Source organism: Schistocerca serialis, chromosome 6 (genome assembly GCF_023864345.2).
Source record: "Schistocerca serialis cubense isolate TAMUIC-IGC-003099 chromosome 6, iqSchSeri2.2, whole genome shotgun sequence".
In the NCBI taxonomy this organism is placed as follows: Eukaryota; Metazoa; Arthropoda; class Insecta; order Orthoptera; family Acrididae; genus Schistocerca; species Schistocerca serialis.
Window position 1 is genome coordinate 527,648,156 of NC_064643.1, and position 16,660 is coordinate 527,664,815.

Genomic DNA, 16,660 nt, shown 5'->3' on the forward strand with positions numbered 1-16,660 from the left:
GACCAAGTGGACTTCTGTCATTGAGGAATTGAAAGATTGGCAGAATGTTCTGATAGGTGTTTCCATAGACTTAGTAAGTTCGTTGAAAAAGTAGTGCCCTATCTGTGTCACTTTGAAGAGCAATGATTCAATGAAAGTTATTTGGTATGTCATAATAATGTTAACTTACTCCTTGAAGACCCTTGTACAATTCATTCAGTGCTGTGGTCCCATTTTACAATAAGTTAATTGATATTATAAAAAGCAAGTTGATCTTTACTTCACACTGTACATCTATTTGTATTATTGCTGGTGTTATTAATTCTGAATGCTTACAACACTGTGTACATATTTCATTTCTTTTCTAAAGTCGCTTACATATTTGTCTTCAGCTATCTCTGAAGACAGTTCTACATGGTGACCAGTAGACGATTAAAGCAGACTGACTGTATGTCTGTCTGTCCTTCCAGATGCACTCAACTTTATGTAGTTTATCGTAGAATGGAAAGAAACAATCTTCCTTTCCTCAAAGACATTTTATTCCAGTCCATTAGCAGAGTACAATTTTTTGCTGTGTTTTCACTTTTACATGAAGAAATGCAGATGCTGCAGCATCCGTGATCGTGTTGCATAGTAAATATTGTGACTGAAATTACCTCTCATCAACAGTAGCATAGTAGCTGCCATATAGAACATCCATTTTACCTTCGAGTGTTTACCTAATGTTATATAAAAGCTCCCTTTTAATAAAAACCTTAGTTTCAATTATGTATACATCATTTTTCTCTTTTTACGGCATGTAATATCCAGTACTTCAGTAGAAGAATGGCTAGCAGTAAGAAAGATTATATGGAGGCAAATCTGCAATACACCATCAAATTACAACTACTTATCATGTTCTTATGCAACAGTACAGGAAAGCCCATACCACAATTTCTTGCTGCTTTACATTAACTTACAATCAGATTCTAACTATAAGACGGAGTACATGAATCATCAAAAATATAATGTATCTTTAAAATAACTTTTGTAGGATATTTAATGGAATTATTATTTGACTCAATTCAGTTTACTTTTACAATAAAACAAATTCTGGTGAAAATGAATAATACTGACATATTCATTCACATCTGTTTCAAAACATACTAATCATTGCTACAGTCTAACTTGTAAAATCATAAGATACCTGTAAACTTCACGATTTGCTTCTTAGTGCATTTCACCACAAAAGTTTGCCAACTAATATATATTATTTATATTGAGATTTTTTGCGCCACTAGAAAAAAAAAACCTAGTGTGTTCTGGAAACATATAAATATATTACAAAAGGTATAAAAATCATTAGTCCTGAAATTAAAAACTGAATCTACTGAGATCCTTTCACAATTTGTGACACACAACATATATGACATTTTAGTGATTTAGTTAATCACTATTCCCAGTGATTTTACACACAGCAGAGTCCATAGTCCATTCTTTTTTCCGTAAAATGATTGTAAGCACTTGATATATTATATTTTCTTCACCTTTTCAAAGGCGAAGACCAGGTAGAGAGCTGAAACAGAAGACAGTAAATGCATATAACTTTAAATAATTAATAATGGTCAAAATTCATTAGCTAATGTAATTCTTAAAAGTTTCATTATGGATACAAGCAAGTATATGTTGGAACAGTTACTTCTGTGTAACTACATGAGTTCACTTTAATTTAGAAGCTTAGTCAATATGATGCACAACATTAAATTTTTTGCTGAAATCTTCAAATATGTTACCTACTTAATTCAAACAGAATTTTATAAATTACAGCTATAGAACTTTGAACATTTAAACATAATTTTTCAATAAAATTTGTGGACTATGTGAATGCTGAAGAAAATTAGATTGGAAAATATTTGAGAAAAACATAAAAGAATATAAGTATGTTCATCAAATGTATGTGAATGTAGACAAGCAAATTCAAAGGTAAATACTGCTGTTTTTACATTAGTAACTTCTTCATATTTCTACAGCCATTAAGGCTACTATAAAAAGAAAACCGCTGATCTCCTGCAACTTCCAAAACACCAGAAAAAAAATCAGTTAGCAATACATAACACACCTTAAGCAGTGTATAAATACATGAAGTCATTACAACTGCTGTGCATGCCTCTAAACTATCTTTAGAAGAAGGAAACCAACCAACTATAAGATAGCATAAAATCTGAGGTAAAGTAAAGTTGTGTGTGTGGCTTACGAATAGTATGGTAAAAAAGCGAAATACAGGTGATTAAATTAATCAAATTCTACACAATTAAAAAATAAGACAAGATTGTCTGGGAAAGTAGATACAATACAAGATAATCTAATAACCAAACTAATATGAGGCCCATTAAAAAAATTCAGGAACATTCTTACTTTCACGCCAATGGTGTGTTGGGGCGATATATGGTTGGCATCCCTGCACACGCCTGTGTTTAATGTGTAACTGCTGCAAGTTTCATTGTTGTATGTCCATTAGTTACTGTTCAGTGCTGCACTGAGTAGAAAATTGTGTCACACAGTTTGTGAATTTTGAGACAGCAATTAGAGGAGCAACGCATCGGCAATAAATTTTGCGTGAAACTCAAGAAAACCTTTACAGAGGCACACCAAATGATGCAGGAAGCCTACGATGATTAGTGCACAACCCGTACTCGGTGTTTCAAATGGTTCACATGGTTTAAAAATGGCCAGGCGTAAATTAAAGAGGACCCTCACTGAGGACACCCTTCAACGTCTATCGATGACGTTCATGTCAGGAATGTCAATGAAATAACACATGGTAATCAAATGCTGACTGCCTGAGAGATTGCAGAAAAATGTAACATTTCTGATGGATCATGTCATGAAATCCTGACACAGCATCTTGGAATGCATTTTGTTGCCACCAAGTTTATCCCATGGCTCATGAGTCAAGACCAGAAAGACCTTCGCCTCACAATCTTTGAAGAGCTTTTGGATCATGCAAATGAGAACGATATGTTCCTTAACCATTTTACTGCTGTTGACGAGTTTACTTATCATGCTGGTTGCCGCTCCCTGGGTGCCGATGACAATTGTAGTCATGTCAGCTGGTTTTAGCTCCACTCCCTCCAAAACCTCAAAATTCCAGTCAACACAATATGGAACCACAACACCCTAATTCAGTAGTTAACCTTTCCTCCAAACCTCTCTCCCAATCCGAAACCTCTGTCCTATCCAAAGGCCTCACCTTCAGCCCCACTCCCAGATTCAACCAAACAGCCCTCGTCAAAGATTTACTGTCCTACACTCGTACTCTCTGCTGGAAATATCACTTTGCCATGAAGAAAAATGATCCTAATCATACTCCTAATGATCCAACTCCCCAAGACACCATCCAAATTGAACCCTGCCTGGAACAGTTCCGTCCTCCGTCGCAGCGGGACCCACCTCCTCTTCCTCAAAATCACCCTCTCCAAACCTTCCAGGAATTTCTGACTTCCAGCCTTGCATCTCAATCCTTCTTAAAAAACCTTAATCCTACTCCCAACATCACCACTGCTGAAGCCCAGGCTATCCGTGATCTGAAGGCTGACCGATCCATCATCATTCTTCCGGCGGACAAGGGTTCCACGACTGTGGTACTTGATCGTCGGGAGTATGTGGCTGAGGGACTGCGTCAGCTTTCAGACAACACCACATACAAAGTTTGCCAAGGTAACCCCATTCCCGATGTCCAGGCAGAGCTTCAAGGAATCCTCAGAACCTTAGGCCCCCTGCAAAACCTTTCACCTGACTCCATCAACCTCCTGACCCCACCGACACCCCGCACCCCTACCTTCTACCTTCTTCGTAAAATCCACAAACCCAATCATCCCGGCCGCCCCATTGTAGCTGGTTACCAAGCCCCCACAGAACGTATCTCTGCCTACGTAGATCAACACCTTCAACCCATTATATGCAGTCTCCCATCCTCCATCAAAGACACCAACCACTTTCTCGAACGCCTGGAATCCCTACCCAGTCTGTTACCCCCGGAAACCATCCTTGTAACCATTGATGCCACTTCCTTATACACAAATATTCCGCACGTCCAGGGCCTCGCTGCGATGGAGCACTTCCTTTCACGCCCATCACCTGCCACCCTACCAAAAACCTCTTTCCTCATTACCTTAGCCAGCTTCATCCTGACCCACAACTTCTTCACTATCAAAGGCCAGACATACCAACAATTAAAGGGAACAGCCATGGGTACCAGGATGGCCCCCTCGTACGCCAACCTATTCATGGGTCGCTTAGAGAAAGCCTTCTTGGTTACCCAGGCCTGTCATTCAAAGTTTGGTACAGATTTATTGATGACATCTTCATGATCTGGACTCACAGTGAAGAAGAACTCCAGAATTTCCTCTCCAACCTCAACTCCTTTGGTTCCATCAGATTCACCTGGTCCTACTACAAATCCTATGCCCACTTTCCTTGACGTTGACCTCCACCTGTCCAATGGCCAGCTTCACACGTCCGTCCACATCAAACCCACCAACAAGCAACAGTACCTCCATTATGACAGCTGCCACCCATTCCACATCAAACAGTCCCTTCCCTACAGTCTAGGTCTTCGTGGCAAACGAATCTGCTCCAGTCCGGAATCCCTGAACCATTACACCAACAACCTAACAACAGCTTTCGCATCCCGCAACTACCCTCCCGGCCTGGTACAGAAGCAAATAACCAGAGCCACTTCCTCATCCCCTCAAACCCAGAATCCCCCACAGAAGAACCACAAAAGTGCCCCACTTGTGACAGGATACTTTCCGGGACTGGACCAGACTCTGAATGTGGCTCTCCAGCAGGAATACGACTTCCTCAAATCCTGCCCTGAAATGAGATCCATCCTTCATGAAATCCTCCCCACTCCACCAAGAGTGTCTTTCCGCTGTCCACCTAACCTTCGTAACCTGTTAGTTCATCCCTATGAAATCCCCAAACCACCTTCCCTACCCTCTGGCTCCTATCCTTGTAACTGCCCCCGGTGTAAAACCTTTCCCATGCAACTTCCCACCACCACCTACTCCAGTCCTGTAACCTGGAAGGTTTACACGATCAAAGGCAGAGCCACATGTGAAAGCACCCACGCGATTTACCAACTGACCTGCCTACACTGTGATGCATTCTATGTGGGAATGACCAGCAACAAACTGTCCATTCACATGAATGGACACAGGCAGACAGTGTTTGTTGGTAATGAGGATCACCCTGTGGCTAAACATGCCTTGGTGCACGGCCAGCACATCTTGGCAGTGTTACACCGTCTGGGTTATCTGGATACTTCCCACTAACACCAACCTGTCAGAACTCCGGAAATGGGAACTTGCCCTTCAGTATATCCTCTCTTCTCGTTATCCGCCAGGCCTCAATCTCCGCTAATTTCAATTTGCTGCCGCTCATACCTCACCTGTCTTTCAACAACATCGCTCATACCTCACCTGTCTTTCAACAACATCTTTGCCTCTGTACTTCCGCCTCGACTGACATCTCTGCCCAAACTCTTTGCCTTTACAAATGTCAGCTTGTGTCTGTGTATGTGCAGATGGATGTGTGTGTGTGTGTGTGTGTGTGTGTGTGTGTGTGTGTGTGTGTGTGTGTGTGTGTGTGTGTGTGTGTATACCTGTCCTTTTTTCCCCCCAAGGTAAGTCTTTCCACTCCCGGGATTGGAATGACTCCTTACCCTTTCCCTAAAAACCCACATCCTTTCATCTTTTCTTCTCCTTCCCTCTTTCCTGACGAAGCAACCGTCGGTTGCGAAAGCTGGAATTTTGTGTTTGTGTTTGTGTGTCTGTCGACCTGCCAGCACTTTCATTTGGTAAGTCACATCATGTTTGTTTATATATATATATATATATATATATATATATATAAAAAAATAGAAGGAGACATTCCACGTGGGAAAAATTATATATAAAAACAAAGATGAGGTGACTTACCGAACGAAAGTGCTGGTATGTCGATAGACACACAAACAAACACAAACATACACACAAAATTCAAGCTTTCGCAACAAACTGTTGCCTCATCAGGAAAGAGGGAAGGAGAGGGGAAGACGAAAGGAAGTGCGCGCTTTCCTCAAGACTTTTCTCGTGCTCTTTGAAAGTTGCTTTCCGTTAGAACGTTCAAAACAGGGTACTAGCACAAACAGGCAGCCTGGGTGGCTGACTAAAGGGATAAGAATATCTTGTAGAACAAAGTGGCAATTATATCAAAACGTTAGAAACAGTCAAAATCTAAATGCAGCAGCCCATTACACACAGTATTGTAAGGTGCTTAAAAAAGTTATTAGAAAGGCAAAAAGTATGTGGTATGCAGATAGAATAGCTAAGTCTCAGGATAAAATTAAAACCATATGGTCAGTCGTAAAGGAAGTGGCTGGTCTGCAGAGAGAGGTCGAGAATATAGAATCAGTGTGTAGTGGGGATGTCCGTGTTACTGATAAGTCGCAAATATGTACAGTACTTAATAATCACTTTCTGAATATAGCAGGTGAACTAAATAGAAACCTAGTCCCAACAGGGAATCATATAGCGCTCTTAGAAAAAAGTGTTCCGAGACTGTTACCTGAAATGCTCCTCCATGATACTGACAAGAGGGAGATTGAGTTAATAATTAAATCACTAAAGACCAAGAACTCTCATGGATATGACGCGGTATCTAGCAGAATACTGAAGTATTGTTCCACGTATGTTAGCTCAGTACTTAGCCATATCTGTAACTTTTCCTTTAGGAGTGGTCGGTTTCCTGACCGATTAATGTACTCGGTAGTGAAGCCACTTTATAAAAAGGGAGACAGGGATAATGTTGACAATTATAGACCTATTTCTATGCCATCGGTGTTTGCTAAAGTTATCGAGAGGGTTGCATATACAAGGTTACTGCAGCACTTAAATTCACATAATTTGCTGTCAAATGTACAGTTTGGTTTTAGAAATGGCTTAACAACTGAAAATGCTATAGTCTCTTTTCTCTGTGAGGTTTTGGACGGATTAAATAAAAGGTTGCGAACGTTAGGTGTTTTCTTTGATTTAACGAAGGCTTTTGACTGTGTTGACCACAAAATATTACTGCAGAAGTTGGAACATTATGGAGTAAGGGGAGTAGCTTACAATTGGTTCGCCTCCTACTTTAAGAACAGAAAGCAGAAGGTAATCCTCCGCAACATTGAGAGTGGTAATGATGTTCAGTCCCAATGGGGCACTGTTAAATGGGGCGTTCCCCAAGGGTCAGTGCTGGGGCCACTGCTGTTTCTTATTTATGTAAATGATATGCCTTCTAGTATTACAGGTGATTCAAAAATATTTCTGTTTGCTGATGACACCACCTTGGTAGTGAAGGATCTTGTGTGTAATATTGAAACATTATCAAATAATGTAGTTCATGATATAAGTTCGTGGCTTGTGGAAAATAATTTGATGCTAAATCACAGTAAGACTCAGTTTTTACAGTTTCTAACCCACAATTCAACAAGAGCTGACATTTTAATCAGACAGAATGGGTATGTTATAAGCGAGACGGAACAGTTCAAGTTCCTAGGCGTACGGATAGATAGTAAGCTGTTGTGGAAAGCCCATGTTCAGGATCTTGTTCAGAAACTAAATGCCGCTTTATTTACCATTAGAACAGTATCTGAAATAAGTGACATTTCAACACGAAAAGTAGTATACTTCGCATATTTTCATATGCTTATGTCATATGGTATTATTTTTTGGGGTAATTCTTCTGTTTCAAAAAGGGTATTTTTGGCTCAAAAACGGGCTGTTCGAGCTATGTATGGTGTAAGTTCGAAAACCTCTTGTCGACCCCTATTCAATAGTCTGGGAATTTTGACATTGCCCTCACAGTATGTATTTTCTTTAATGTCGTTTGTTGTTAGCAATATTAGCTTATTCCCAAGAGTTAGCAGCTTTCACTCAGTTAATACTAGGCAGAAATCAAATCTGCATGTGGAATGCACTTCCTTGACTCTTGTGCAGAAAGGAGTGCAGTATTCTGCTACATCCATTTTCAATAAGCTACCACAAGAACTCAAAAATCTTAGCAGTAGCCCAAACACTTTTAAGTCTAAACTGAAGAGTTTCCTCATGGCTCACTCCTTCTATTCCGTCGAGGAGCTCCTGGAATAGCTAAAAAGTTAAGCAAATTCCAGTGTTACATTCTTGATTTTCTTTATTTAAACTAATGACTTGTCGCCTGAATATGTTTCTTATATTTCATTTTATCTGTTTCTACAATCGTGTTATAATTTCATGTATTGACTCGTTCCATGACCATGGAGACTTCTCCTAAATGTGGTCCCACGGAACAACAAATAAAAAAAAATAAAAAAAGTGGGTTTTAAGGGAGAGGGTAAGGAGTCATTCCAATCCCGGGAGCGGAAAGACTTACCTTAGGGGGAAAAAAAGGACAGGTATACACACGCACATATCCATCCACACATACAGACACAAGCAGACATATTTAAAGACAAAGAGTTTGGGCCTCCCTTAAAACCCACTTCCTTTCGTCTTCCCCTCTCCTTCCCTCTTTCCTGATGAGGCAACAGTTTGTTGCGAAAGCTTGAATTTTGTGTGTATGTTTGTGTGTCTATCGACCTACCAGCGCTTTCGTTCGGTAAGTCACCTCATCTTTGTTTTTTATATATATATATATATATATATATATATATATATATATATATAGAAGGAAACATTCCACGTGGGAAAAATTATATATAAAAACAAAGATGAGGTGACTTACCGAACGAAAGCGCTGGCAGGTCGATAGACACACAAACATACACACAAAATTCAAGCTTTCGCAACAAACTGTTGCCTCATCAGGAAAGAGGGAAGGAGAGGGGAAGACGAAAGGAAGTGGGTTTTAAGGGAGAGGGTAAGGAGTCATTCCAATCCCGGGAGCGGAAAGACTTACCTTTGGGGGAAAAAAGGACAGGTATACACTCGCACACACGCACATATCCATCCACACACAATCTGTCATTTACAATGATTCCAAATTATAACAGCATTGATTACCATCTGCAAAGGACGGCTGCATCTGCGCCTGGATGGAACATTTTACACCGTGTACCTATCACAGGTAAAGAATCTGACGGCGGACGTCTAAGCACTCTGTTGTACTCTCAGAAACAAATAGCAGGCCATGTGAAATTTCCAAACACATCACAAAACGAACTTACCAAAGTGAAGTAAAACTGTTCTTATCGTTGCCTACAGTAAATTCCAATGTCATAGGGCAATGTGAATGATGATCTTTCCCCTACAAAAGATGTAATACAACATTTTGAAGTACAGAAACAACGTATAGTTATCTGTAATCTATTATTTCATTCGTTCTTGAGTTATCACAGTGAGGAACCCACAGAGAAATGCAGATGTTGTAGGTGGCTATGCAAGAAAGAACAGTTAACTATTGAGGTAAATCTAATGAATCACATCACTTTCAGCATAAGCTACAAAAATTATGTAAAAGAACTACAAGCAAGATATAATTCTTAGTGATGGAAAATAGTTTGATTCTGCAGTAATTCATCTGCAGAGAAACTGTGTAGTGAGAGCATTTATTCTGCATCAGCCGTGAGAGAGCACAGTGCTTTGCCTGGAGTTGTGGTCACTCCAGAAATATTCATCACAGGGCAGGTGAGGCACTGTGGGCCACTCTGGCCCCTGAGGCCTGAGGTGGCTCGAGGAACAGGCACCTAACGCAAATAGCTGGATTATGCCACAGACCGCAGTGCACCAAGCAGATGGTGGGTCCCCACCAGTCAAAGGGTTAAGAGAATCATAACTGGTGATGAGATGCTTTCAAGAAAATGTGAGAAGAAAATGGCCTGAAATGCGCTGAGACAATTCATGGCTCTTGCGTCACGATAACGCCCCCACACAGTCATCCCTGTTGGTGCGTGACTATTGCACAAAAAATGAAATCACTTTGCTGCCTTGTCCTCCTTACTCTCCATACATTTTTTCATTTACAAGGTTGAAAACCACGTTGGAAGGATAAAGACTTGCAACAATAGACAAGATAAAAGAAAATTTGCACACGTCACTTCGCACAATCCAGCAAGAGATGTACTAAGATTGCTTCCGCAAGTGGAAATGAGGTTGGGAGTAGTGTATCAATTGTGGAGGAGAGTATTTTGAAAGAGATCCCGCACAATATGCAAAAGGTGAGCTCATACAATTGTTTGACATGTAAAACATATGTTTCAGGCATAAATCTGTAAAAAGGCTAAACATTAAAATATAAAACAATGGAAAATCCAGGATGGAATATAACAATATTATGGAAAGAATAGTTGCTACTCATCAGATAGCGGAGACAGTCTTTTTGTTGTGCCTATCTGTGACTCAGCATCTCCGCTATATAGTGAGTAGCAACTTTCCTTTTCAAAAAATTAAAATATAAAATACATGTACTTAATGATTGCAGGAAAATAAAATAAGTATGTATTTAGAATTTACAGAAAACTGATATGCACAGATATTAAATGCCCATTCATGTCATCTGCAGTGAGAAGTATTTTTTTCTCTATGGTTTATCTTTTAATACGCCTGCCATTGCAACAAAATGAAATAAACAGGGAGCTTGATAAACTGAAACAAACTGCTGTAGCAAACAGCTTCCAATGTCATTAACACTTACACAAAAAGTTAGAAACAAAATGAGTTATAGCACACTAAAGTAGGCAAAACTTTCCAGAATAGAAGAGGTGAAAGACCAAGCACCCATGATGGCCTCTATTATACATTTATATTTCACGTTTGGCAACTAGTTTTCTTTGAATCCAGCTCAACAGCTTGGCTGTATGCATGAATGAGTGCATGAGAATGGGACTGCAACCCAGACATTACTTGAAGTACTTTGTCTGAGGAAACAAACAAATCTACATAAATAGAATAAAAAGAAAGTGTATCTATGTTTCCAAAACAAAACTGTGTTCAGTACTATACAGGTCAGATAGTGTGTTCATTTGAAACAATTTAAAGAGCATACATATTATCAAATTAAAACAGATTTTGATAAGCTCAATGCAAAAGTAAACATTCTGTGACAAACTTACAATAGAACATGAAAGTGTTACACCTAGCACCTGGAGGAAGATTACTTGACTTGCTTCAAAAAATGGAACATTTTTCTGATAAAGTATTTAAAATCAGACATTAAATGAACAGTACAAGTTTGGAAATATGATTTGCAAGAGTTGCTTTCATGCTGGGATGTCTTGACTATTTAATGAAATGTAGTGCATTAATATACAGAAACAATAGAGATTATGGTGCATATTGCCATGTCCTGTGCTGGATGAAGTGTGGCATACCAATTAGTGTTGCTGACTGGTGTGCTACAGGTCACCAGGTGAAACCTGACCACCTAATTATTATCACCAGCACCACCACCACCACCACCAATAATTCCCCCTTAAGCGGGGGCTGAATAAATTTTCATGGTGTTTTTTCTACCTCCTTCTTCTTCAAAATCTCTCATTAATTCATTGCGTTTCTTCTTCCTCTCTTCAGTCCATGTATGGATGGTAAAAGAAAACAGTAAATTCTGTACTTGAAAAAAGATGCACCCATACTTAATTCATTACTATTCTTCTAGTAAAGGACGTTGCAACAACTAAAGAATTCATGAAGTGATGCTAGCACATCAGGGAAATGCAAGAGAAAAGAGTTGGATGAAAGAAGTACGACTGGCTACCGAACGTGGCCACTATGACAGATACAGAAGACCATCATGACCTTGCCTCTCAGGTTGTAAGAGAAGAGATACAGCTTACTGAGCTTATTCCATTCCATGATAGGCTGATTGGTACAGCAACTGGTTTTCATAATTATATAAAGAGACAGTCTCAGCTACAAATTTATTTTTATTACAAATAACGCATTTTGCCTGGCTAAGGCTTCCCCAGATTTTTTATCCAGATGTTAAGCTTGGAACAATAGGTGGAGAACTGCTAGTAAGTACAAAACATTATTAAAAAGAGGTGAGGAAAAAATCCGTGAAAGCCTTAACACCATACGAATCGCATTATTTGTAATAAAAGTAGCTTTGCATCCAGGACTGCCTCCCTATATAAAGAGATACAGCTGTTTATGACACCCAAAACTGATGGACAAAGCAATCAGTAGATGATGGCCACGAATGTCAACCCCATACATCAGGAAGTAATAGGGAACATTGAATAGGAGGTGTGTGTATCTTTAGCACCAATCTCGATCACCAGTCAAACCTGCCAGAAGGAATGGACTCCACGAACTCAGATTTATGCCACAGCTGTCGAACAATAACCCACCATCTGACCAAAACAGGTACAAACAACTCCCCTGCCAGGTGTAATGCTCTGCAGAAGGACAGATATTAGGAGGACAGGGGATAAAACGCTGGTATGTTTCCACTGTGGATGCCCTGGACACATAGTACGCTACTGCAGAGAAGAAGATGAGTGTTACGACTAAGATGCCAGACATCAATCTTCACAGCAGTTCTATTTATGGCAGACAACCACAGATGACTATAGTCCACCTGTGGTTCAAAGCTTGGAACCATACCCTGGACAATGGTTGTTCCTCAAAATGCCATCGCATGACCTGATGCTGTACGGAAGCACTTGCCCCTGAATTTGGGAAACTCAGCGAGGTGACTATCTGGAGAAGTGAGCTGCCACAATGAAAATCTTTCCTGGACAACAGTTACCCAGATATCAGGAAACGTCTGGCCACTAGTCAACTCAGGGGCTCCCTTTTCTATAATGTAGAATGATTATTGTCGTCAGCTAAAGAAGACATCATTTTGAAGGACAGAGCACCCCAAGTAATGATCTCTTATCGTAGACAATTTTATCGAGTGCAAAAACATCTCTGCTCTGGTTTGACTGCTACTATTTGATATTTAAAAATACACCATAAAAATATTCATTTTGTAATCCTAGAATACTTTTCACAACAAGTGAAACTAGCTTTTAGTTAGTATTTACGTAAAGAACTTATGTACACGTTAGGAACATTTTCCAACCAATAATATTCATGATATAGGTTATATAAAAGGCAATGTTTGCGGATGCATATTGTCAAATTTCAGTACTAAGAACCAACCAAAACTCAATGTGAATGCGAACATGATTTTCATTGCAAATCCTCAAATTTTCAGTTGGTAATAATGGATGACATCATCTGTAATTACTGAAAAGATATATAAGCAGTGATGAATAAGTCATGAGAGAGCCAGTTTTGTAACAGTTTTTTTGCGTAAAACCTGCTCCAGTCAAAGCAATAGATGTGCAATTTTAAAAGTGAAACTCTGTGCCAATCTGATTACTTGAAATATCTCTTGGCATAACAAATCATTAGCTACCTCGTTAAGAGCTCAGGAAGTTGCAGCAGATTTGGTGGAGCAGATACTCACAATTCTTTTACAGCAACTGCAGCGTCAGAGTTTGCCAAAAATGAAGATGAGTCTTTCGAACAAATTGTAACATCTACAAAAACACAGTTAACTTGAGATAAATCGGAAATTTCAGCTGCAATGTGAGAGTGTGGTACACTGAAAACCTTCATGGAATTGTGGTGCAATGAGATTCACCAAAGGTTAATGTTTTCTGTGCTGTATCACAGACACAGCTGTATGAGCTGTTTTCCTTCTGTGAGAAGACCGTTATGGCTACCTCTTACCTTGTGATATGCTGCAGCTGTGGTTGTTTGCACAACCGACTACTGTTTTTGAGAATTTTATCTTCTAAGAAGACAGGACACCCCCCTTCATTAGAGCCACTATGTTCATTAATAACAACATGATGAACTTCCACATCACTTGGGGGTACATTAAGAGCCATGTTTATGTACACCCAATGCCAAAAACACTGGAACGGCTCACAGAATGCATCAATGATGTTCAATGACCACTGACAGGATGCTGCTACATTAGGTATGGAACAAACCTGATGACCACTTGGATGTGTGTCATGGGATCACAGTTGTACTTGTACAACATTTGCATAGTGCAAAATGCAAACTTTGTGAATTTATGGTTCTATTCCTCCACTCATATTTGTACATGTAGTACTCTTGAAAATATAGAGCTCTGAAAATGAATGAATCATTTATAGTAGCCCTGTATCACACACCTCTTATTTTAATATTGTTTTGCTTATTACCGATTTACATCTTCAATTGTATGCTGTTAACATATCAAACAAATGTGTCCACTTGGTGATTTAGATTACGTCTTACTCTATCTTACTTTCCTTGAAACTCTTGTCTTATATGAGAAAGATTTGATTCCTTTCATCGCCTTCAACTAATTTTTCATCATTCTATTCCAAAGTGACACACACACACACACACAATTCTATTACACAATTAATTCAATGATGTAACTCTGCTAGAGTCTTTGCATACTCAAGCAGATGGCTGGTTGGCTTCTTTTAACGATAGAGGATAGGTATGCAAGCTGCTGCTGTGACGTAGTATGTGCATACAATGCACAAGATGAGTTGTCCATTGTAACAAAGTTTTTTTAATGACAAGTTCACTTTTAATTCTTTTATATATTCTACACATCTCCTATCCTTTCTAGAGCTGAAGAAGATTGTGTAACAACTGAAACTGGTAATCTATACTATACTTTGTGATGAAGACAAATAAAACTTGTATTGAAGAAATGGTTATTTCCCAGCAGATTTCTTCCAATATCAACTAACAGTAAAGTCAGTATTTTGATTAAAATATCAGTTCACAACATACAACATATATTCTAACTTTAGTGGCCCCCGTGCTCCCCTCCTCGCTCCCCCATCGACATTTGCACGCACCCACCAACATGTGTGCAACCTTCCCCACACCTTTCCTCCCACACAAGAACGAAAAGCAACACAGGATTAATAGCCAAATTTTACTGATTACTTACAAGCAGCTTCCCATTCCGACTTTGAAAGCGTACCAACTTTCCTGTGTCCTGTTGATTTCTGCATATATTGCTGGACATGTTCATAATCATCTGGATCATTACCTAACAAAGGTGCATCATGGAAGGGTGGATATGTCTGGAACAAGAAAATGGAAGTTCATCACAGCATACGAAATAACCGATAAATCAAGACAATGTAATAAAAGCTACTGAAATATTTGAAGAAATATTGCAAAAATAGAAAGTACACTTATTATGAATATAATAGAGGGAAACATTCCACATGGGAAAAATATATCTAAAAACAAATATGCTGTAACTTATCAAACGAAAGTGTTGGTACGTTGATGGAGACGACAGCAAACACAAACACACACACACACACACACACACACACACAAATGTCAAGCTTTCGCAACCCACGATTGCTTCATCAGAAAAAGAGGAAAGGAGAGGGAAAGACAAAAGGATGTGGGTTTTAAGGGAAAGGATAAGGAGTCATTCCAATCCCGGGAGCGGAAAGACTTACCTTGGGTGCGCGCGCGCACACACACACACACACACACACACACATATATATATCCATTCCCCCCCAAGGTAGCAGACTGTAGAGGATAACAAGTCTACACCAGCGCCATAGATATAGAAATCGCCCTATGCTTTTTAGATCGTATAGCAATGATACTTTTACTGTTTTTTAATGTTGATGAGTACAGATTTTAACCTTGACATACACGGATTTTAATTAAGTATTTTTGGAGATAAAAGTTAATCAAAAAAAATCTACTGAATACAATATGTGCAAATGGAATGTACCAGACACCACCTGTCGGTAATAGTGTTATAATTAATATAAATGACATGCATTCTGCCAACCAATTTTACATGACACAGCATGTGAAAGTTGCTGGATTTGGACTGGTTACTCCTATAACTGAAATATCAGGTATGTTCTGGTACATTTGATGTTGATTAGATAGGATGAAAAAGATTTGCTTTCATGAAATCGTAAATTAGTATCATTATTGTTACAGATCTGAAGATGGTTCTGAATGAACCGAAACTGGTCATATGAATAAAAAAAATTTTGCAATCAAGACAGATCATAAGTAACATTATACAATCACTGATTGCTGCTATCCCATCAGACATTATGTCTGTTTTTGCAAAATTGGCAGAAAGGCCACTAAGAAGATGCATACTCAAATAGTTTTATTTCGTGAATAATATGTTTAGTCAGTAGTGGGCTTCCAGGTGCTCTGCCAAGTTGTTTCCACATTATTCACAGTATTTCGTTGACTGATCCAGCCATCTTTTTTAGATGCTGTGAGTTTTGCTGTTTGTGTACTCACTGCCTGGAACCTAATAGACTATGAACTACTGTTGGTCTCACATCACTATTTGTAGCTGGTTTTCATTCTCGGCACCCACTATGTCCTTTGATGCTCTTGTTTTCAGAGCTCACACTGATATTCCGTGAAATGCAAATTCCCTATGCATTTTCCAACTTGAATAGATGTAATAGCTGGTGAGATTTAACCAGTTAAGTGCTGGACCCAGAGTGTTTCTTACATTTAAATCTTCATTTCTCTTCATTAGGTTTCCTGACATCTTTATTTCGATAGGCTCCATAAGTATGATACACCAGAAACCTCATGTTTGCACCACAATACTGGCCTCATTGCATTTCATTTAAAGATTATATTTAAGGCACTGCTTGGTGTCAGCTGACTTGCTTGATTGTTTT

At 39.1% G+C, this 16,660-nt stretch overlaps 1 protein-coding gene across 1 annotated transcript in view; it reads right to left on the reverse strand.

The window, feature by feature from the left end:
* Positions 1-496: 496 nt before the first annotated feature.
* Positions 497-16,660, reverse strand: part of LOC126484072 (mRNA cap guanine-N7 methyltransferase) — a 125,535-nt gene continuing 109,371 nt past the window's right edge. Inside the window, exons 7-8 of the mRNA XM_050107441.1 lie at positions 14,914-15,049; positions 497-1,534 (exon numbers count right to left, since the gene is read on the reverse strand). Coding sequence (XP_049963398.1) covers positions 1,491-1,534; positions 14,914-15,049 — 180 coding nt within the window. The 3' untranslated portion in view covers positions 497-1,490. The remainder of the gene's footprint in view (positions 1,535-14,913; positions 15,050-16,660) is intronic.